The 24,860-nt window shown below is 42.2% G+C and overlaps 1 protein-coding gene across 1 annotated transcript in view; it reads left to right on the top strand.

The window, feature by feature from the left end:
• The window catches only part of thada (THADA armadillo repeat containing), a 115,710-nt gene that overhangs the window by 12,134 nt on the left and 78,716 nt on the right, over positions 1-24,860 (top strand). The window contains exons 18-26 of the mRNA XM_085800822.1: positions 570-705; positions 892-1,028; positions 2,213-2,359; positions 2,751-2,911; positions 13,699-13,808; positions 18,833-18,965; positions 21,892-22,014; positions 22,289-22,411; positions 22,705-22,796. Of these exons, the coding sequence (XP_085656948.1) occupies positions 570-705; positions 892-1,028; positions 2,213-2,359; positions 2,751-2,911; positions 13,699-13,808; positions 18,833-18,965; positions 21,892-22,014; positions 22,289-22,411; positions 22,705-22,796 (1,162 nt within the window). The remainder of the gene's footprint in view (positions 1-569; positions 706-891; positions 1,029-2,212; positions 2,360-2,750; positions 2,912-13,698; positions 13,809-18,832; positions 18,966-21,891; positions 22,015-22,288; positions 22,412-22,704; positions 22,797-24,860) is intronic.

Here is a 24,860-nt window from a genome sequence, read left to right as displayed (position 1 = left end):
GGATTGATTCATAATCTTCAAAAATCGATTTTTATTTACGTTTCCTCCGTCTCAATACGTGCCCTCACAGTTGCAGGAAGCCATGATGCTAAGACGCTCGTTAACCGCCTACTAACGTTAACTGATCAGATTTAAATGCTCTAATGAATGTTTACTTTACTTTCTTGTTTAATTACTTTACTTAAATGGTTCAAATATATTGCTGCTGAATAAATCTGCAACATGTGATGTGCATTTTTTGGGAGAAAATATGGCTCCTGATATAATAGTCTGTAGACATCATCGTCATTCAACTTTTTCACATGGTCTGGTGTTTAAAAAAGCAGACAAAAAATCGCAAAAAAAAAAAAAAATAGAGAATCGTTTTGAATTGAGAATCGATTTTGAATCGAATCGTTAACCCTAAGAATCGGAATCGAATCGAATCGTGAGACACCCAAAGATTGCCACCCCTATTATCCAGCCTCCTTGCCTGCTTTTTTCCAAACTTCCTCCCCAGCAGGCTGCAAAAAACAAAGTACTGTGTATACGTATATACTGTATATATGTTATTGTTTTTGTGTCCACAGTGGTTCAATACCTGCTGTGCTGTCTGCAGTCTGAAGTGTTGAGGGCAGAATCGTCTCTCCTACAAGCAGCTGCTTCCCATCCGCTGTACGGCAGAGCTCACTGCATCACAGCTGTGCTGCAGCATCTAAACACCGAGTGAGTAACTGACACGCGTATTAAACCGCTTTGGTCCCATCTGAGTTTATCTTTCTGTTGCTGGCGGTGTCGGAAAGGCTGCAGCACACACACTGAGTACGGGAGCACTTTGTGTTTCAAGAACCTGCTCATTTGTGTGATGTTTCATTGCTTGTGCGGTAAGTGTTTACTTATGTGCGTGTTTAGGAGTTTGAGTCAGACGGAGCAGTGGAGACGTCTGGTGTCGGAGCTGATCGCCGTGTGCTACAGGATGTCTGATGTGGTTTCCCCCGTAGTCCAGAGCTCCTCCCCAGAAGGACTCATTCCCATGGATACTGACTCAGGTTATCTCATTTCTCAACATCATCTCTTGATTTGACTTTGTAGTGTGTATTGTAAAATGTGATCAACAGGAAACTGTAATGAAAGGTTTAGGTTTAGTGCCCAAAACTATGAAAAGCTGGGAAACAAGAGTAACGAGTCTCACGCTCATATAACATGTAAACCCAGAAGGTTTTACTGGGGACAATCAAAGGTTGGGGATTTGGATTGGTTTGTCTAAATATACTTGAATGGAAGACAGTTTTGTGAAAATAAATGATTGTCCTGGTTGATTTAATCTCTATGACTAAAAACAATCTAATGTCATTTTTCAGGACAGAATTGAACGTTTAGTCGATAGAATCATAGTAACAAAATGTCATGGAGGTTTACATACTGTAATGAGTAACACTACTGCTTCACAGTTGTATTCCTCTGACACCCAGTGGTTTCAGATTCTATCCCTGTACATAACAGACAAACAAAATATTGATGTGAAAATCATTGATGTGAACGTTATTATGTCTGAAAGTAATGTTAGTAATATGCTTTTGTATTCAAATCACCCGGCTTGTTACGTAATAAGCCGGGTGAAATTAAAACGGCTAGTTAAGAGACACATTTTCTGACTATGGCAGTTTACAAAATGTTGACTTGGTTGTCAAAACTTACACTTGAGGGTTGAGGAGGCACTCCGGATACGCAAATACACATCCAGTACTAAAGCAATGAAAAAGTGAGTTTTGCATAATATAAATAATAATAAATGTATTTATTATTATTATTATTTATTTAATATGTCCCCTTTAAGTTCTAGCTAGTGCCAAATTTACAGAGGTTTTGTTGAGGCTCTGTAATCACGATTGTCGCCTGCTGAGTGATGGCACTATCACTGCTCACTGCTCAGCAGAATGTCACCCTGATGTCCTGTCTGCTTGGGATTTTAGCGACAGAACTGCTCCTATTACACTGATTCTCACCTGCATCACAACTACTTTGATCACATAAGGACATACTGAGCAGGAGAGAGAGATGTCATGGGTAATGAGGCCGTACACTGACTCGACCAACTGATACATTTTAAATTCAGAGTTGGACATAAAGACCTGCTTCTAAGAAAAGTCAGTTACCGGTATGTTGTGTGCCCTGGTGCTTCACCTGCTCTGGTTTTGACCTATAGTCTCTCTTTGTGTGTGTATGTGGACAGAGACTTCAGCAGGTCTGCAGAAGATCCTCCAGGAGATCCAGCCCAGAGATACCAACGACTTCTTCACCAGTGCTAGAGAGCTCGACACACAGCGTGTAGATGACCACAGACAGAGTCAGACCACACATGCAACACCACTGGACACTGGTGAGTTACAGATCATGATATTACACTGATGTCAGCAGGTATGTAGCTGTTTCAGGCTTTAAGGTTGGCCTTACTTTGCACATTAACCCGTTAGTGCAACCATACAGTCATGCTTATGCGTGTATTACCAATGAAACCCTCATGGGGGCAGTGTTTGGCCTTTTTGGATGATATATTTACATGTTTCTGCCTGTCACTCTGAAGGACCTTATTAAATATTAACCTCAATGACTGATGTCACTGTGATGAGGAGGATAAAAAGGTTTGGGGTATGTGTGTGTGTATGAGAATATGATATGATTTAGTTTGAATCCTTAGGTAAAAAATCAAAAGATGGTCAGACTTTTCCAATGTCAGTGTTTGACTGTGTGTGTGTGTGTGTTGGCTGCAGGCGGCGAGGGCTACAGGGTGACAGCCCAGATGGTGCTGGTATGTTGCTGGCGGAGCATGAAGGAAGTGGCCATGCTGCTTGGACAGCTGTGTCAGAGTCTGCCTCTGCACTGCACCAGCGACAAGATCCACACACACCCAGGGCTCATCACAGAGGAGCAGGTGAGATCCTGAAGAACCAAACACACCTCACCTCAACACAAACTCAGCCACTGTCACCGCTTTTTGTTCTTGTTCCAAACTGTGACTTTGGGAAACAAGCTGGCTTAATGAATAATTAAGACTGTTATAACGCAGTGGATACAAATAGAGTCTGACCCGGCCTTGTTACTGTTTATATCCAGTACTACGTATGGGATTTAGTTTAAAACAGTTTGAATGAAACAAAAAATCAATAATAAGTCCTGAATAAAAATAAAAATATATTGTTATCTTCAGTTCCCAGATTCTATAATTTCCGAGCCTGGGATCAATAAAGTATATTTTATCTCTCTTTTTTTTTTTGCTATTAAGAGTTTTTTATTTTACAACAAGACAATATATATAAAAATCACACATACATACAGGACAAAACACACAACGAGAGGGGAGAGAGAAAAAAAAACGAGGGGGGGTTGCAAGAGTGTCATCTAGTATTCATATAAAAGAAAGACATACAAATCATTTCATGAGGCTGTTATAGACAATGTCCCAGTGATCATCCATACTTTTATCAAAGTCTTTTAGCAAGCACGCTGCCCGTTCCATATTCAGGAGATCTAAAAATTCTCCAAGCCATGACTCTCTGGTGAAACAACCCGGTTTGCGAACTTTCCAAAGACAGCCCAAAGTCCAAAGCCGGTCCACTGTGACTCCTGGAGTGTTGACTGGTCTTTTACCAAGGAGGCAGGTTATTGGACAGATAGGAAGCTTGACCTTGAAAAGCGATGACGTATATGATATAGCGTCTAGCCAGAGAGATTTGACTGCTGGACAGTCCCACAGTAGATGGAGCAGTATCTTTTATCTCATCTTGAAGAGGAACTATATAAGTCCGGTTGCTTTTCCTCTGTTTTTCTAACCCTCCTCCTGGCCATGTGCATTTGTTTACAACAAAGCTGGCGAGAAATCAATCAATAGAGCGCTGGATAACATTATATATCATATACAATGTTACCATGTGTATATTTGTGTACTTTAATCTGTCATACACAATATTTTTCATCATAGCTATTGATGAGGTCTATTTTTTTTTCCTATTGTCAACAAATCCCATGAACAGACTGGAAAAAACAAATGATCCGTCTGTCTGACAAGTCTTGGCTCATGTATCTTGGGAGAGCCATACAGTCATTTCCATGCCTCCACCAGGGGAATTACTGGGAACGTATTGAGGAATTCTTTTCATAGAATCGGTTTACCATAAGAAAAATAGAGCATTGCCTTATCACCATCTTTCCTCGAGAGCGAGAGCTATAGGGTGAACGTTAAATACATGGTAGACGTTATTCTGCCTGCTGTGCTTGTGGCAGTAAAAATACACTGACTGACCCGTCTTGGTGGGGACACTCCGTTGCTCCCTCCTTGTTTTATTTTTATTTTTTTTATTTTTTGCATGATGGTGCCTGTGCACATCTGACAGCAGGCTCATAGAAACATCTGCTGCCACCGTTCAGCTCCGTCTCGTTGCTATTCCTACTGCTTTGAAGTCTGCTTTTGGGAATGGGGGAGGCTAACAGAGTTAACCGAGCTGCTCCAGCTGAGCTGTGGTAGTCGTGTGCTGCAGAGCTGCTCCACCTCGGTCGCATCAGAAAGTGGTGATCTCACACTGTGACGGCCAGATGATGATGATGTAGAAATGCACATGGCTGCTTGACCCTGATGTGGACGCTGTTGTAGTCGGTTGCAGAAGCTGTTGGCAATCCCAATATTCCAAGGTGTCTTTTTTTTAAATTTTTGCCATATGAATGAATTTTATTTATTTCGGTATATACTGTATCAAGCTTATATAGTAACCGGAAGGGTGTAGTTTGAAGCCAAAGCGTATATACCCCTACCCCTTTTACCTTAAAAAATGATACTCCATAATACAAAAGGATCAGATCACAGACATTTAAAACTAATCAGAACACTTAAATTTCTGATCACAACAAAATAAAGAATAGTGCACAGCGCATAACCCAAAATAGTACAAAATCATTAAACTTAATTTTCCATACTGTAACGAGAAATTATGTTCTTATAAAGTCTTTTAAAGCCGACTAGAGTACAACATAATTTAATATTTTCAGGACAATTATTCCAGATGTTAACCCCTCTAACAGAAAGACAGTGATTTTTTACAGTAGTTCGAGTCTTTGGTTTCTCAAATAATAGTGGTCTTCTCAGGTTATAACTGGAATCCTTCATTTTAAACAGATTCTGGATATCTTGAGGAAGAAGTTCTCTGTGTATACTGCACCGTGATGCCGATCCATGTGTGTCTGTGTGTTTGTGTCGCCGCGCTGGGAGGCTCTTCAATTAGTATCTGCCCTCGTTAGCGCTGAGCTTTCATTTGAGGAGCGACCCTGCTGCTTTAACAGCCGCGACGCCCCTCCCTTTGCACTGCATTCTTTCCAAATCACTTCCACCACCAGCAGGAAAACACTTGAGTGCTGCAAACAACACACACACACACACACACACGCATACATACACACATACGTTGACTGAATCAGAGGCAAAACTCACACAGAAATAGCTGTCTGAGTGGTTCAGCATGTGAGCGTCCATAATAACAAGAGTGCCAGACATAGGCTGGGTTTGTCTGTGTAGGGGGTGAACGGGGTGTGTGCATGTGTGTGTTTGTCTGTTGACCATGTATATACAGTACACTCCTGAGGGGGGAGAGAGAAAGTAGGAAGTATCAGACTGTATTATGTGCTGAATGTGTGTTTTTTTTTTTCTGTATGTTCAGTTTCTTGACCCACAGCACCATGGTTATCCATCCCAGTGGTCAGGCACATACAGGTTAATATGGTTTCTCTGTCAACAGGAGTCCACGCTGTAAACTACAGATTGAGTGAGTGTTGTGATCCAACTAAGAAAGGATCAAACCGTCCTTTTCCTGTAGATTACCTATTGGTGATTTTAAGTATGATCTGGAAATGAATGAATTGAGGTTTGTTATTGTGTCATGCATACTTCTAATCTGTATTATAAAACACCAATAAAACAAACCAAGACCAGAACATGTGATCACATCAATAAAATAAGAAAACAAACAAGGGCTCAAAATGATTATCCAAAAAAAGAGAGAAAAGGAAAACAATACCAAGCTTCAAAGGAAATCATCAGAGATTAATTAAACACATCTTCCTGTCTTCTTTTCCAGGCTTTGGAAATGAAATTAACAGTCTTAAACACAAAAGGAAATGAGACTCACTTTTCCACTTCATCCAACTCACACATTTCACATATTCTATTCTCCTCAGGAATATTTTTAAATTGCCCAACCTCAATGGCCAGAGGAAGAATACCAGATCTCAGCTGTGCAACTAAAGATCTTTGACTTCCTCTGTAAACGTGATGTAACATATAATTGAGGGCCAAAGTTAGATTTAATCTGCATATGTCCTTAATTTAGGTTTTGATAGAACCTTTTTTAAACCATTTTGCCATTTTGGAGTTAACATTATTATTCCTGTGTGTACCATGTCCACCTCATCAAAGTGGAGTAAATCTCTTTTGACCAGGGGGGCCTACTATGTAATGTTATGATGTGGTGATGGTGTCTGTATAAGTGCAGAACAGACGAATCAGATGAAGGAATGTGTCTGTTGACAATTAGCCTTTTAATCTCAGGAAGGGGAATTATGTGAAGCCTGAAATCATTATCTTGTCTCTCTGGCAGATCTAAAGCTACAGGGCAGGACGGCTGTTTCCAGCGTTTGCACTCTGCTAACTGCTTCTTGCTGGTAACTTCATGTTTGCTGTATGAATGTGAAAGTGCTGTCACGCCTGAAATGAGCTTGATAAGTTAACGATGTCACCGCCACAGTGTCCTGAAGAGATGATTGATGGTGATATTGTGGAAACCATGTTGTCCACTGCAGTAACTATGGTGACTGTGGCCACATTACATAATCGATGAGTGACAAACTCATGCTGAGAAATACACAGACAAGAGGAAAACCTCAGCTCTGCTCTGTCTTTACCGCATCCATCCATTCTGCTTTTTCATTGGCTTGTCACTTTGTGTGAACAGTGTGTGTGTTTGCATCAGCAGTCAGTGAGGTGATTCCAGTGATGTTTGGAAACTTGGGTCTGACTAAGTCGACGTGTAAGAAAGTCATTCTGTCCAACCACAGTGATGACACGCATGGGCAAACACATGTGTATGCAAGTGTGTTTGTATCTGACCAAAACACGTCTCTTTCCAAAATGTGTTTGAGCTCAACAACTTCTGCATTCCAAAATCAACATCTTGTGTTATATCCCCGTTGGCTTGGCAACAACACTGAAGATGTTTCTGTACTGGGTGGCAACATGGCAACTTAGTGGTTCTACGTATTTAGCCGTTAAAGGGATAGTCCTACATTTGGGAAATTCGCCTATTGCCATAATCCCTGTAGTAGGTTCATTAGCTTTAATTGTCAGTGCAAGCTGTTTTTAGATCGGTGGAGCAGAGACGTGAGCTGCTCAGCTAACGCAATGGAGGCAAACGGTACTTCCGCCTTTCCCTCATCAACTCATCACAATCTAACAACTCCAAACCACTCTGGAACTACTTGCGCTTTTGAAATCACTCCGCCCAGCAGCCGTGTCTGGAATGTAGTTCTGGCTACGCATTTGCCTTGAAAACAACTCTGTCTCTTAACGTTACATTATTATCTCATAGTGTGGTGAATGTGCAGGTCACAACTTGTCCACCAGAGCGTTTTGGAGTTGTTGGATTGTGTATTTGATGAGTTTGATGAGGGAAAGGTGGAAATAGCGCTCCCCGTGCAGAGCTCACGTCTCTGCCCCGCCGATCTAAAAACAGCTTGCACCGACAATAAAAGATAATGAACCTACTGCTAAGATTATAGGGATTATTATGGCAATAGGCGAACTTGCCAAAATGTTGAAATATCCCTCTAATGATCATGGCTTGACAATCAGCCACAGTGGGGCTGGCATTGTTTTTAACTTGTGAGACTGGAGACACCTATTGGGTTTTTAGGACTCTGTTGAGTGAACAACACAACCTACAAGACACAGTCAGAAAACTTTATAGTTGTTTTAAATCAAAGATGAGTTAAAAGATCTCATGAATACTGAGTACTGTTATGACTATTGGGTTAGGTTTCATCATGTTACGTAATACAATGTTATGTAACATTGCGACCTGCTTTATTAAAATCAGCTGGTTTTGGTGTGTGTGTGTGTGCCTTTTGGCATGTGGTCTTGAACATTTTATAATCACCAATATCATCTTCTATCAGCACAACCCTAGTCTGAAAGTCAGCATGTTAACAGGCCAGAGCTGCAGATGATTCCACTGCAAGATGATCTCTGGTTTGTTGTTGGTGGACCTGATGAACCAGATGGGTGCAGGTGTGAAGCATCAGTGACAGGAAACAGGCAGGAGGAGTCAACAGGAAGCCACACCCTGGGAAACATGACTGATAGGAGAGACACACAAGAAACACAAAGGGATACAGACACAACAGGGACGAAGAGGTTTACTGCTGGATCCTGAGTAATAGCAGTAACAGAGAGAGGACATTGTGGTGGGATGCATTGGCTGCTCTGCCACCTGCACAGAATAGACTCCGCCCTGACAGAAAATGAACACTCCATTTTTGGAGAGATGCCACACTATCTGTTGTGCATCTTCCTGCAGAAGGACTCACTGCAGCAGGATAGTGACCATAAACACAGTAGAGAGAAGAACTACCTAAAGACTAGAGAAGGGCAATGAGGCCTGACTGTCATACAGTACGTTTACATGCAGAGCTTAATCGAGCTATGCTCAAAATTCGATTTTGGCGTCAAGTCGGACTTCTGTCCTTGTCTCAATATACATGCAACTGAGAAAATCGAATAACTGACGGGGTCCGCCCCCTCATGCGGCGTCACCCGTTGCTTCAGCGGGTTAATACGCCCCCCTGTCCTGTTGACTTTACTGTCACCTCGTAAAAAACTGAATATAAACAACGTAGTAAACTTAATAATAAATTCTCAACTGCAGTTCCTGACCAGACGCGCCAGTCTGGGACGGATTCGCGCTGAGAATAGGATACGCGGGCTTCCTTTTTCCTCTCTCTCTCTCTCTTTTTTTTTTTTTTTTTTTTAATAAAACACTCTTGCTGGTCGCGCTGTGTGAAATGCATTGAATTGGTGCTGACGGGCGGCTTCTCTGCTCCACTTGGTGCCGTCTCTACTGTTGTGGAGCATGCGCACATGCATTGTCCAGTTATACTCCGACTAAGGCGTATACATGACGGAGAAAATCGAATTCCAATCGCATTATCTGGGTGTCTTAATCGGAGTTCTCAACTCCGATTTCAGTCGGACTAAGGTGTTTACATGCACTTCAGTTCTCCAGTTATAGTCGGATTAAGGCAATAATTCGGTTTTTTCAAGTGTCATGTAAACGTACTGATAGACTCTCCTCCAGTCAGTCACCTGAGCTTTTAAGGGCGGTCCTGATGAATGAAAAAACAGAGGATTCTGGAACATCATAAGAGGCTCTTTCAGATCATACTGGGAGTGGGAGAACATGAGTCATCAGACATTTTACACTTAAAGCAGATAACAGCGGCACGGCCGTTTCGGCTAATGCTGTGTTCAAGGCAGGCTTTTGAAACCGTAAGTTACAGCTTCAAGTCACAACTACGACTTGGTAGCGTTCCAGGCAACCCGTAGCTCGTGTTTTTACCGTCCTGTTGTCTGTGAAAGTTCCCTATAACGGCCACTCGTAACTTCCGACCCGTGAACTCGTACCAGATCGAACTGGTATGACTTCACAGGAAGGAAAAACACAAAGTACGAGTTTCCTTGAACGCACCATGAGTTAGCAGCCCCCGCCCTTGTCAGGCATCAATTGGTCCTCGTGCTACGTCACCACATTCATGCGCATCCCTTGGCTGCACACACAGCCCTTCATGCCGTTCTCTCCCCTCATTGGATAACACTTGTATCCCACAAGGAAAATTTTCTCCTCGGGTTACAGCAGAGCAGAGTGACGGAGAGACTCGTGTTTAGGCTGAAATACTTCATGTAAGTGATTGCTGACGGAAAATAGGACTATTTAGGACTTATATTAACAAAAACATTCCACTGATATCTGCTTTAAAGCATACAGCTGGAGTGTCTGCTGTTATTGAACCAAAAGTGGGAGCAAATCCGAATCCAGGATAAAAGTTCAAGCCCCAGTGTGTAACTTATTTGGCTTTTTATTGGCAAAAATCAAATATTGCTTTCATAAATACATATTTCACTGAAGTCGAATCACACCCACATACAAATGAAAGTTTTCTCGTACCTTAGAATGAGTTGTTACAAGTCGTTATACATAAGTGGCCGATGCACCGAGCCGAGGCTGCCATGTTGCATCGCCATTTTTTACGTTCAATGGCAGCGTGACCGTAGGTAACCACGGAAACTCAGCGGAGCTGTCGGCTCAGGGAGAAAGTTTTCCAGGTAGCGCCTGTTAAAACTGTCACCACTGTGTAGTGTGAGGAAGGACGGAGGCACTGATGTTGCATTCAGGTGTAGTCAGGCAGACGGCCGTCAGCAAACCAACCGGATGTCATTTTACTCGACGAGAGAAAGACGGTAAAACGTGGGTCAGGTAAACAATACAACATCACCATGACAACATATTGTCACGCCTGTATTGTTTTGCCTCGTGCTGGCGGACTACTTGTTTACATAGACGCTTGTTTATCCTGTTACATGCAGCATCTGACGTCTGCCCAATTTCACGTGAATGCAACATCAAGAATACGGTCCGATATGCAGCCACACCGCTAGATGGGGGGAATTCCTACATATTATACCTTTAAATTGTTGAGCTTAGTGTTGTGATGAGCCATCTCAGTCTTTTGGACAAAGATCAAATTAAAAATATTACACACATCACATGTCACAGAACAATTTATCCGATAACATGTTAAGTCCAACTGCTCCGAACCTGTGCAGAGTAGAATAATATTCATTGTATTGCAATGGAAGAATATTACTGTTGCCTGTGCATCCTGCAAATCGCTGCAGCAACCACAACAAACATTGTCAGAGTGTTTTCTAGCCCGGTCCCGCCGGGGGGGAGAAGTTCGCTATTTGGGTCACTGTCATGGCCCCGGAGCCATACATGTAATTAGACTTGGGAAACTTCTGTCTCCGCACATGGAAGTTTTTCTGGGAAACAGGCACGTTTGCAAACAGGAAGTTGACGTCTAAATAAAGTCCCGTCCTCCGCCCCCCCTGCGCAGGAAGCTTGCTTGGCCCTTTTTGAACAGTTACACAGACGGGAACCTTCGGGAGGGAAGCTTTAAATAAGCACGGCTGTGGTCCGACGCAGCCCAGCTCAGCACCGCAGTGGTCTGGGCCCCGGCAGCCACGGGCCATCTAACAGTGACTGTCGTTGCCATTTTTAATTCAGTGAGGTCAGGCCTGTCCTGGGAGTCCACTCTGGCCACCAATGTGATAAGTCATTGGGCTTGGTACTGCTGCGGTCTACTGGGTCCATACTTTGGTGGTTTAACTTAGTCCACTCTTTGGTTCCGCAGGGTCAGTCGAGTTTACTGACCAGTTAGAAACGGGCTGTCGAAGCCCCACATTTTTGTCACATTCATTCCTTTTGTAGTATTTCCTTTTTTTACGCACATTTTTCATTCATTGCCTTTGTCCGTTTCAGCACATTCTCCAGCTGTTCCACTCATTTAAACCAATCCTCGTACATCGTAGTTCCATCTTTCTGTGACATCAGGGCCGGTAGCTGAAGGCTACGACGGCTGGTGAACTGGTAGTTGATCTGTGGGTCTGTGTCTGTGTTAGTTTAGATGTTGTGTCTAACCCTACATCCCCTATGGGGCCGCTGGGTTTTTTTTTTTCTCCTTTTCACATAGGGATTTTTTGCAGTGGGGCCGTGCCTCCCCTCCCTGTGCCCTCCATGCCACCCCTGACTAAGTCGGGGCCTGGCTTGCCTATGTGGTGGCGGTGATACCACAGCTTTAATGACAGGGCACTGCAGCTCCGCGTCCGCCTCGCCCTCCCGCCTCACCTGCAACACACTCACCAGTTTACACACTGCCTCGGAGGCAACACTCAGTTGTATATGTATGTGTGTATGTGTATAGTTAGAATAATGCTGCTAACACTGACTAACTGGATGGTTTTACTGACAGTGGCCATTATGCGGATGTCTCAGCATCCTTATTTGAACACACTTGTCACGCTACTGACATACCGCTCTCACGCTCGACATGCTTTATGCTCGCTGGCTGAAAACTAAGTGGTGTCTCTAAAACAAGAGAGCAGCCAGTATTACAGCTGCTCTGTGCTTGCCAAATCGAGAAAAGGCTAAAGTGTGATTAGGTAATGCAGTGTATGACTGGCTTTTATATAGTTGACATCTTTCAAAGAAAATGAACAATCTTCCATCTATGGGGCAAAGCTGGTTACTCTCTAGGATAAGGTTGGATATGAGTGGAAATATTGTCATTCATTTTGCTCAAAATAAGTAAAAAGTCTTTTTATTGCTATTTATACATAGAGAGACAGTGTACAAAGTACATGAATTCAGAAGCATAGGTGAACAGAAATAATACAAGTATAAACATCATACCCCCCCTCCCCCCGCCCCCACTCCAACAGAGCTCCGTCCCTGCAAAAATATTACTGTTCCATTCAACAACCTAGTATTGATTGAACTTGTATGCAACCACTTATATTACATGCATCACTTTTACACAAAAAAAATAAAAAACAAGTAATAGCATTTAAACAAAACAGTATGATGCATAAGTATCATAAGAGGATTTGCTTTTTTCCTTTCTGTTGTTTTAATAGTTGTAAAGTGAATGAGTCGTAGCCTAGTGGCAGGATGAACCTTCAGTTCTGGCTCACACCACACTTTGAGTTATAGTCTTAGTAATTTGATGACATCATCTTGAATTCTGGGAAATTTTGTTGTTGTTTTTTTCTTTTTTCTTTTTAAAACTTTTTTTTGACATTTAACTCAAGACTCGAGACTACTTTATTAATCCCTTAAAGGGCAATTCCATTTGGTGGCTCGCACACCACATGCTCATAGTACAAACACATAACGGCACAGACAGAAAGAAAAGGAGGGTTGGCAGCTGTGTGCAAAGTCTGCCAGTTGCATGTAAGAAAATGAATAAATACATAATTAAAAATAGGAATTCTAATAAATATCACTATTAAAAGTACATCTCTAAGTCTCTGGGTAAAAAAAATAAATACATACAAAGTACACAGTACCCAGTGCATGCCAATGCATCACACAATTTCAGTTAAAAAATTCACATAGTTTTGTTCAGCAGTCGGACAGCAGAGTGAACGGAAGACCTGGACAGACGCTTGCCCCTACTGGCAGGCTGGGCAAAACGACGACCCGAAGGCAACTGTAAAAATTAATTTGCCAAAATGTGTCCAGAGGTGTTCTGTTAACATAGAATATTTATATTACAGATAAGTTAACAATCAACAGATGAATGTTTTTTTTTTTCTCTCAACACCTCCCCCTGCTCCCTCACTGTTCAGCCAGTGGACCCTGATGCACTGGTAACTGCCTCCACTGTTGCAGCTTTCAGGTGGTGCACATAATCCTTTTGATTATAGTTACATCATTCTGAACGTGCGTGACAGGTCACATCCACTTCTTGGCTTTTGGCTCGTACACACACACACACACACATAGAAAGCAGAGCTGCTCGTGTTACAGTTGAGTTTATGATTCTCTGTGTGTCTCTGTGTTACAGGTGGAAGGGGTCGGCCTGTACTTCCGTCAGCAGCTCCTGCAGTCCCGTCATCGTGGCGCCTTTGAACTGGCTTATGTGGGCTTTGTACGCCTGACAGACATGCTGTGCAGGTGTGTATGTGTGTGTGTTCACATTGGGAGTAAAAGGGGCTGTAAGGTAATACTGCTGAATGGCTGGGGGCATTATCTTCCGTCATGACCGTGAAACATCAGTGTCTCTTGTAATTATCAAGAGTGGGAGTTCTCTCAGTGTCACTCCTCTAATATAATATACTGTAATTACATCAAGACTGGGTGACTGCAATTATTCATCATCTGGTGCCCTCGGGACAACCAACAGTGATACATGGCCATGGAACTCTGAGCTGCTGCTAACAGAGTGAAGGCATGTGTGTAAATCAATTCAAAAACTCTATGAATTAAAAAGTTGGTAGCGTTTTCTAAGTTCTGATGCAGTAATTATTGAAAAAATTTCAAGCCTGGCTCCGTCTGAAATCTACAGACACCTCTAGAGCTGAATAATCATCATGTGATGGTTGTCCATCCTCATCCTCTTTGCATTAACACAAGCTGTAGCAGCAAATCTGGCAACTTCATTGTGATGAATGTCTCTGTTGTCCTTGTGCTAGGAAATAGTTCAGCCACATAACACCACAAATTACAGTTTTTTTTTTACTTTTCTATGTTTGTTCAGAGAAAACAAACGTAGCACGCTGGCTCGTGCAGCACGTGTATGAGCTGTGATTGGCTGCTCCTCCTGCCTCCTCTACCTGACTGGTGGAACAGCACCGGTCGCAGTGGATTTTGGCAAATAGGATTACAGGCTGTAGGTGAAGCCAGAGGAGTTGGATTTGGCCCTAAATTAGCCATTTCATGTCCGACTATCAGAATACAGTGACAGTTCCAGCAAATATGACAGAATAACTGTTACCAACTGAAGCTGTAAAGGTCCAGTGTGTAAAATAGGGGGAAAACCGTGATATCCAGCGTTCAGATTCTAGATTGCAGCGCTCACTCGCTCGCACTAACCCAGTGATTTTTTGGCTCGTGACCCCATTTTGACATCACAAATTTCTGGCGACCCCCAATCATGTGCATTCATGTGATAATAGCCACCAATCATGTAGTGTTTTTAATCATAATTTTGAAAAGAATAATAATTAGTTAAAAGAATATTTTTATATTATATTATTTCGTGCTCGTGCTCTCTACCTGCCTGGATTTTTCCATTCAGGCTGCCGTACAAACATGGCGGTGCAAGACGGTGACACTCTCTAAAGCAAGACCCTTGTATATAAAAGAATAATTATAAGGCTACGATGCCAAACCAATTATTTTATAGCGATTATACACAAATATATCATGGGTGGTATATTCAGATTTTGCCAATAAATGTCACCAAATATTACACACTGAAGCTTTTAACAGCCAGGTTATTATACTCAATTATCACAGGTACAATATCATCAAATGTGAAGTTGCTTTCTAGATGAAACAGTTTGCAGTGCAACTACCATCTAGGAAATACAAACACAGCTGATAACAGTATTATATATTGTGTATAGAGAACATTGTAATCACTTAGTTGTGAACTTTGAATGGCTTTGGTGCAAAAAGGGCAGCTACTGTACTAGCATGGTTACAAAGTTCCTGCATAGCAAGTTAAGGACAAATATTTTCCCACTGAGGATATCCTCAGATTATCTCAGGTTTGTAATTCAAAGCTATTCATGCAGTTGAATTCCACAGTGAACAGTCCTGGAGTGGTGGGGCTTCTGTAGCAACATACCTCCAGGGACAACATTAAACTTGGCTGGAGTCTCATACTAAACTCCACACTCCCCCTCCCCCCTGCTATTCAAGGAAATAATCCAACTATTATCCTCTTGAGGGGAAGAAAAACAATCCATTAACTCTGGACAACATGAAAGAATTTCTCACTTTCTTTTCGCCTCTCCCTTTTCCTGAGCGGTGGGTTGTGGAAGACGTCTTAAGCCCTGCGGCAGGTGACAAACCACAAAACCGTCCCAGCAGTGTTGACTTGGAAGGAACCACCCAGTGCTCAGCAGTTTAGACAGAACGCACTTGTTTTGTTCTTGTACTGAAACTAGCCTCTCAGTGTGTTGTGTAATGAGGGCGACATTCTAGTGGTTGTGTGTAGGCGCGCTGGGAGTGTGTGTGTGTTGTGCCCCAGGCATGTGTGGAGAGTATGCAGGCCGTGTGCTGGGTTATGGGGTGTTGATTGCTGGGTGCTTAACCATGGCCTTTTGATGCTCTGCCTTGGGATCTGGCCCTGGTGTGTTCCACTGTGTTTGCACTCTTTCACTGTGTCTCTCCTTTATTCTTCCCTGTCTTCTCTTTCTTTCTTTTCAAATTTTTTTTTTGTGTATTCCTCGACTTTCCCCTTTTGTCGCTCGGCGACTGAGTTAGACATGTGTATTTATATCTGCCCCACTGGTTCACAACCTTTTGTTTCCAGATGCCCCCTGAAGGCCCTGCCATATGATATTCTTACATGGACACCACCTGTCATTCTAAATGTGTTTAAGGTCCCATATTCCTCCAACACGTTATTTGAAGCTTTGATATGTGATTTACAGTGGAGGGTGAAATTATTTGTCCCCACTTTTTTGTAAATATTTCCCAAGTGCTGTTAAACAGAGCAAATCTTTTTAACAGTGTTTTCAAACATCATACTGGGTCTGGGTTGTTGCTATCTCAAAAACATAGGTCACTCCTAGTGAAGAACGACCTCCAGAGGACCAAAGTGAATGTTACTGACTGTCCTGCACAAAGCCCTGACTTAACTACTATAGAAAATATGCGTGGTGGACTGAAGACCCAGATCCATGTCAGAAGGCTTCACATCTGGAGGAGCTGGAGAGATTTCCCAAAGACGAATGGGCTGAGATTCCACAGGAGACATGTCACAGACTTATTGAAAACTAAAACAAATGACTGTTTGCTGTTATCCAGCAAAAAGGATACACAACAGACTATTGCATCTGGTGGGGTGGTAATAATTTGGTAGTTTTGGTTTTTGTGAAATAATTCAATTTCTGTGTGCAAAGTATGAATGCAAGTATCCAAAATACAACTATGTTTAAAAACACTGTTAAAAAATCTTTGCTCTGTTTATCAGCACTTGGGAAATACTTACAAAAAAGTGAAATTTTCATAGGGGGGCTAATCAATTCATCCTCAACTGTATATATCCATAAGAAATGTATGTGGTTTTAAGTATTAAATATTAAAAATCACAATATGACAAGTGTGATATTGTGCAAGCTGCTACAGATCATGTTTTTTAGAAAGGAACATGCTTGTTTGATAGAACTTAAATTACATCATCCTGTATATTCTCTGTGGACTGAGGCTTTGATCATAGTGTTGATATAAAACCTAGACCTGCTTCATAATCACAAATACATCTATTTTTCAAAAGATATCTTATCTCATATTGCTTTGAACTATTTTTCATCCATTTCTTCATTAGCTCTATCATCCGTTCAATCACTGGAATGAATTCCACTTCTTTGATGCCTTGATTACTAATTTTCCTCGCCCTCTATTTTCAATTATTCATTTTTTATTTATCTGTTGGTTGAAATGCTCCATCATTTCTTTGTGTCAGTGTTCCCACTGCAGTCTACCACCTGGGGTATTAAATGCATCCTGTTTGGAAACTTATTCCTTTACTGTATAAACTCATCACATGTGTTTGTCATTGTGGATGTGTGTGCCCTCAGGGTGTCAAGTATATGCAATGGAACACACAGGGGTGTGTGTGTGTAGCACCACTGCACTCTTGGCCCGTCGGAGGGTTTTGGTTTATCATCTCTGCTCCTCTGGTTCTTGTCAGACAGCTGCTTCTCACAGATGAGAGCAGAGTTTGTTACTTTTAGATCATATTCTTAGCATTTGTTGTAAAACTGCTGGAGTACCAGATGCCGCAGAGGACAGTAAATGTGTCACAGAGTTTAGAGCAGCAACTTCCTTTGTAAATCAATCCCTCCTAAATGGATACACAGTTGGATTAACATGCAGTAATATTTGTGTCTTGGCAAAAGCAGTATGATGCACGTCTGATGTTGGACGCCCTGATGGGAACCACAGTTTTCAATTTTCTGAAAGCCTAGTATAGTGCACATTACTTGCCTCACTCCCGAGTCCATGACAAGCAGATAGACACCATCCTTTCGACTGTGCGTGCAGTAACAAGGGAGATACGGGCAGAGCTGGCATACCACTAATTAGCTTAGCTCAAACTCTGGAAGTGCATAGGTAGTGTTAGCCTGCCTCCTACCTGATTTCATTTTAGCTCTAAACTCTGTAAATATATCACTTAATCGACATTTCAAACATTTTTAGGTGAGAAAGTAGCCGTTTAGATCAGCAGTGTGTCGTTAATTTGTCTAAATACCAGCTGTTTACAATTTTGTTCAGACGAATTCGGCGCTACTCAAGCTAGCCGTTGGGACCAACGTACTTCCGGTTACTTTCACAAAATAAAACACCAGTTTCCCTTTACATACAGAAAACCATGACGATAGAAATTGTGCTTTTACTTTGAAATAGGAAGCTAACTACCCTCGATGTAGCTAGCTTGAACCAAAATAAACCGTCTTTGCTTGAACCCTCCGTTTTGACCGATCTCGTCCCGTTACCGGCATTTGACCGCTCAAGATGCCTTACCGGAGAGTTTTGTCAGCTCTGAGACGAAGATCGGCCCACCGGTTTCCGTTTAGAGTTGCTTTAGAGTGTCTCTGATGACTTTAGGTGGAGGCAGGCTAACACTACCTATGCACTTACAGTGTTTGAGCTAAGCTAATTAGTGGTGCACCAGCTCTGCCCGTATCTCCCTTGTTACTGCACGCACAGTCAAAAGGATGGTGTCTAACTGCTGGTCATGGACTCGGGAGTGAGGCAAGACACGAAAAATAAAATGTTGGCGTATCCCTTTAATGTATTTTTTGATCAGTGCACATTAAAATCACCTTCCATCTAAAAAAAATGATACAGGTTAAAATGTATCTTTCTGTGATTCTATGATGATGACACATTCAAAGACAGAAGCTGAAAAAAGACATAACGAGAAAATAAAAGTCATATTCTGTGTGTTTCTGAATGTGTAGGAGCGGCAGCCCGGCTCTGCAGCAGCTCCCGGCCCGCTGGCTCTCTGAGGTTCTGGAAGAAGTCAAATCTAGTGACCCCATGTCCAAGCTGTGTGCCACACGACGCAGTGCTGGGATCCCCTTCTACATCCAGGTGTGTGAGAGCACAGGTTCCATGCTGCTGAGAAGTATCCAGAGGCTGCTTGTGAAGTTCCACTCTGGATGCTGGACTCGCACTGTTGATTTTGAGTGTTGAGAAGAGTTTATTGTTTAAATTGCAACACTTCATAGCACAGAGATGCAGACTTCCATCAGTAAACAGCACATTCCTCTGATTTAGTTCCTCATGAATCAAACATCCAGGAACATTATGATCCTTTGTTATAGTTTAGATATACTCCATCATAACTGATCTTAGATTTCATATTTTTCATTATTGCACCTTAATGTAAATTCAGTTTAAAGGGATAGTTCAACATTTTGGCAAATTGGCCTATTGCCATAATCCCTATAGTTTTAGGAGTAGGTTCATTACCCTTAATTGTCGGTGCAAGCTGTTTTTAGATCGGCAGAGCAGAGACGTGAGCTCTGCACGGCGTGCAGTACTTTCATCAAATACACATTTCATCAACTCCAAAACGCTCTGGTGGACAAGTTGTGACCTGCACATTCACCACGCTATGAGATGATAATGGAACATCACGAGATGGAGTTGTTTTCCAGGCAAATGTGTAGCTGGAACTAAATTCCGGACACAGCTGCTGGGCGGAGTAATTCCAAAAATGCAAGTAGTTCTGAGTATTTGTATAGTAGTATATGTACGTTATTATTATTTCATAGTGTGGTGAATGTGTACGTCATAACTTCTTCACAAGAGTGTTTTGGGCATTGTTGGATTGTGTATTTGATGAAAGGCGAAAGTGCTGTTTCGTTAGCAGCTCACGTCTCTGCCCCGCCGATCTAAAAACAGCTTGCACTGACAATTAAAGGTAATGAACCTACTGCCATGACTACAGGTGAATTTGCCAACATTTTGAACTTTGAATTAGTTAAATTATGATTTTAGACACAAAAAATACAAACTTGTGTTGTAACATGTGTCCATATGATGTGTAAGAGCTGAGTTGTTAGGGCACATACAACATGAATGCAGCGAGTCCTCAGAGTTAATCCATCTATCCTTTTTGTTCACTCACACTCTCATAAACACTCAAAGCAGATGCATGAGCACACACACACACACACACTCTCACTCACTGTCCTTTCAGTGACCCCTCTGAATAGTTGCCAGTCCCACACACCTTTAACAACATGTTGTAATCTCTTACCTGCCTACCTTAACACTTGACTGCCTCAGCGTGTTACCCAGCCTCCCCACTTCCTCTGATTGCTGATATTAAAACTAGACATGACAGAGTTCATGTTGTATCATAGCAGTCATTTTGGAGTGGAGTGGCTCTTTGTAGTGGTTGCATGGCTGCACCGCTGCACTGACATCACTGAATCTTCTCTGTTTTTCACCAGTTTGCAGTCAGATGTCTTTGACCTATGTGGATTTTTCCAGATTGATTTTTTAAAAATGATTATAGTTATTAGTGTAAAACATACTTGACTGAGATATTACAGTAATATGGAGGAAGAGTAGCATGGATGGACAGAGAAAGAGAGGATAAGATCATGGAGGAAGAGGAGTTCTGCACACTGACGACGTCAGATCCAGGATGGCCGGCACCTCGTCTCGCCTCAATGCCGGTCTGGACCAGTCTGAGACTGACCTGGCAGGATCCAGGCTAGCTCTTCTTCTTGCCTGCCTTCGTCCCGAGCCCCTAAGAGTTCATAGGAGCCAGGCTGTGCCCCCTCCTCCTCCTCCTTTCCTCCCTACCTCTGTCCTCCATGTCTCCATCCGTCCCAGGCCAAACCTTTACCCATTATCATGGCCAGACACACAGCTGGTTCCCATCAGCTTCCACAGTAAGATAACCACTTTCTCGCCCAGCAGCCAAGTGCTGTCACCCCCTTGCTCCCACATTCCCAACTCCCACTCCTGGCACATACAAGTGATGTCATTCATTGAAACCATCGGTACCAACAAACCTATGTAATGGCTGAGGCTTTATATCTATTGCACATCTGCCAATCCTGGGCGAGGGATCCCTCCTCTGTCTCTCACTCTGAGCTTTCTCCTGTTTTTTCTTGGGAGTTTTTCCTCAGTCGATGTGAAGGTCTGACGACAGAGGATGTTGTTATGATGCTATTAAAGCAAACTGTTAGGGTTAGGGGCTTAAGGAAAAATGGGCTATACAAATAAACTTGCCTTGCCTTATTATAGATAGGATTTTAGTTCAGAGGTTTTCTGCTGTGATTTCAAAAAGAAATAAGAACAATTTTATGAAATATACTGTATGTATGTTTCCTTTAAATAGAATAGTAACATCAGTTGTACAAGCTGTATTAATTAATTAACAGGTCTATGGGGATATTCAGCTGTTGTATAGAACCAGGTGGCATTTATCTGCATAAACAACACACTTCTACATAAGCACATCACATTTCTTTCCTTCATATTTTTCAGCATACATTATTATTGGTCTACCTGTGACATGATGGCATCAGATCCAGGCCTTTGAGAGTAAAACTGGCTGTGCATCTCTCATTACAAATGTAAAGTTCCGTCTCTGTCCTTTTTCCATGAATAAAGACAACAAGGAAGTGCCAACAGCATACATCCAAATAGTTTCATCACATGTAATATATATATATATATATATACTCTGATCATCTACTACTCATCTACTCATTTTTTGTTATGGCCAGTGTGTGGGTTTTTGACCTTGTTGAGCCATGAGGCCATGGAAAATAACTGATTGACTATGAATTAAGTTTCAAATCAAATGACTAAGGATTCAGAATGAACTTTTAAACAGCAAACTTATCTACACCAAGCAGCCCCAACCATAACAACTGTTAGGTGTTTTAATATTGTGGCTGATTGATGTGGTACACCTCAGACCTGTTTTTCTTTTTTCCACTTTATTATTCTTTCTGTGAACCTGTTTATGTTTTTTTCCCAACGTCCTCAGGCTCTGCTCTCCTCTGAGCCCAAGTCCTCCAGTTGCAGTCTCCTGAAGGTGACCATGAGAGAACTGATCGCTCTCGCCATGCCGTCTGCTGACAGGAACACCGACGCCTCCACTGTCCCTCAGGTATGATCATGTGACCACAACTCTCAGCAGTATCACAAGAGTGTTAGACTGGCAGAAACAACTACAGTAGTTTAGTTCAATAGGTTTTTAAAACCAATTACTACACTGACAAACTATTGTTTGTCATATCCATGGTCGTGGTGGTAGATGGCACGGACAGTCCAGCTCTTGATATTAACTTATGAAGGTAGAATTAGACACTGAGTCGCTCAATTCAATTCAGAATGTCTTCCTGGTTTATAGGTATCTAAAGTATTATTGTCCACCACAACAGGTCCATGCTCTGAACATCCTCAGGGCTCTGTACAGGGACACTCGTCTGGGGGAAAACATCATCCCCTTCGTCTCAGATGGGATGCAGGCTGCTGTCCTGGGCTTCACCTCCCCAGTCTGGGCAGTGAGTTGAACTGTTTTTGTGCCTTTGTTCATCATTTCTAACACACATCCTGACAGGTTGTGAATGTTTTTCTCCAGCAGCTCTGAGGTGTTTCTCAGACTCCTTCCACTCTACAACCTCTAATCACTGCACCGAATGAACTAACACAGACTGTAACCTGCAAAAGGACCATAAAATTTAATTGACTCTAATGATGCAGATGTTTGCTTTGGAGTGTTACACTCACAGACTTTCTCTCCTTGTCTAATTTCACTCTCATTCCTTGTTTTTTTTTTTTTTTTGTCCTGTCTCAGGTGAGGAACTCCTCCACTCTTCTCTTCAGCACTCTGATCACAAGGATCTTTGGAGTGAAGAAGGGGAAAGACGAGCATTCAAAAAAGAACAGGTCTGCTCCTCCAACACTGCTCTACCAGTTCAAGTTCACTGTCATGTACATCAGTGTGCGGTGATGCTTACACTCCAATAGGGGATGTACAAAGCAGTGGTTATCAGTCATGTATGTGCAGATAACCTCAAAACATCAACATTTCCATTGTGAAAATAATCAGATGTAATGCTTTAGATTAGAACAAAGTGAACAGCCAGCTGGTTGAGGTTCCCCTTATATTTCTGCTTTAGCCTCATTTGCTTCAATAATTGAATGAAAACTCAGCTTGTACTGTAATCATCCCAACTGACTGGTACATTTAAAGTTCACAGACTCAAGGTAAAAGTTGAACATGTGTATAAACAGTAGCTTTTTATACCACAGAGGGGCGCTGTTGCACCAGCACTGACTGAAATACAAGTTTAACTACCTCTCCTCCAACCCAAAACTGATTTCTGCTTGTGACGATGCAGATCTCCACTGCTGCTGTACCACCAACAGGGAAATGACACCAGAGCCAAAGAAAGAGCTATTTTGATATCAATTAATAATTATTCCTCTATAAAATACTTGAGAGCACCGGCCAAGTGTAGAGTACAGAACCTACTTTAATACCTGAGGGCTGTTGGACTGATAAAATACAATATGACTGATACTGTATGATGAAGTGCAGCACTGTATTGTTTTGTGTCAGAAATATAAACAAAAAGCTTCATGTCCAGTCTAATGAGGGCCAGAAACTGATGATTCATCCGTCAACATTCATGAACGACATCATTAACACCTGCTCTCATACCGTGTCTTTAAAGGGATACGCCAACATTTTTTTTTTCGTGTATTGCCTCACTCCTGAGTCCATGACAAGCAGATAGACACCATCCACCACTGTGCGTGCAGTAACAAGGGAGATACGGGCAGAGCTGGCGCACCGCTAATTAGCTTAGCTCAAATGCTGGAAGTGCATAGGTAGTGTTAGCCTGCCTCCTACCCGAGCTGAAATCAGCAGTCAGAAGCTGATTTCATTTTAGCTCTAAACTCTGTAAATATATCACTTTATCGATATTTCAAACATTTTTAGGTGAGAAAGTAGCCGTTTATATCAGCAGTGTGTCGTTAATTTGTCTAAATACCAACTGTTTACAATTTTGTTCGGACGAATTTGGCGCTACTCAAGCTAGCTGTTGTGACGAACGCACTTCTGGTTACTTTCACAAAATAAAACACCCGTTGCCCTTTACATACAGAAAACAATGACGATAGAATTTGTGCTTTTACTTTGACATAGGAAGCTAACCTACCCTCAATGTAGCTAGCTTGAACCAAAATAAACCGTCTTTGCTTGGACCCTCCGTTTTGACCGATCTCGCCCCGTTACCGGCATTTGACCGCTCAAGATGCCTTACTGGAGAGTTTTGTCAGCTCTGAGACGAAGATCAGCCTGCCGGTTTCCGCTTTAGAGTGTCTCTGATGACTTTAGGTGGAGGCAGGCTAACACTACCTATGCACTTCCAGCGTTTGAGCTAAGCTAATTAGTGGTGCACCAGCTCTGCCCGTATCTCCCTTGTTACTGCACGCACAGTTGAAAGGATGGTGTCTATCTCCTGGTCATAGACTCGGGAGTGAGGCAAGACACGAAAAATAAATGTTGGCGTATCCCTTTAAATGACTGTAAATATCTTGTAGCCATGATATTTTAACACATAATCAGCAAAAGTATTGATATTACAAAAAACTATGTACATACAGCAGACATTTAAACACACACTATATATACATACATACATCTATATGTCTGATATGTCGGTCATGTCCAGAATGCTTTAGCTGGAGGAGGTCTCATTTTGGGGGAAGGAATGTTATGGGATTAACTGCAGCATTTACATGGTTGAAATATGAATGATGAATCTGAGCTCTAACTGTCTTCTTGTTAGCTGGACGGGTTATCATTTGATAGCTCTGCTGTTTAAGCAAAGAGGCTAAAATGATCAGCAGGTCCCACTGGCTCGTCAGGCAGCCGTCCAGAAACCTTGGTAAAGGTTGAAGCTGGAAGTGAAAGCAGGCCTGGGTCAATCATTTTATGGT

The sequence above is a fragment of the Trachurus japonicus genome, chromosome 15 (assembly GCF_045865225.1).
Source record: "Trachurus japonicus isolate A0001 chromosome 15, Traja_1.0".
NCBI classification, from domain to species: Eukaryota; Metazoa; Chordata; class Actinopteri; order Carangiformes; family Carangidae; genus Trachurus; species Trachurus japonicus.
This window is presented reverse-complemented; position numbering and strand designations above follow the sequence as displayed.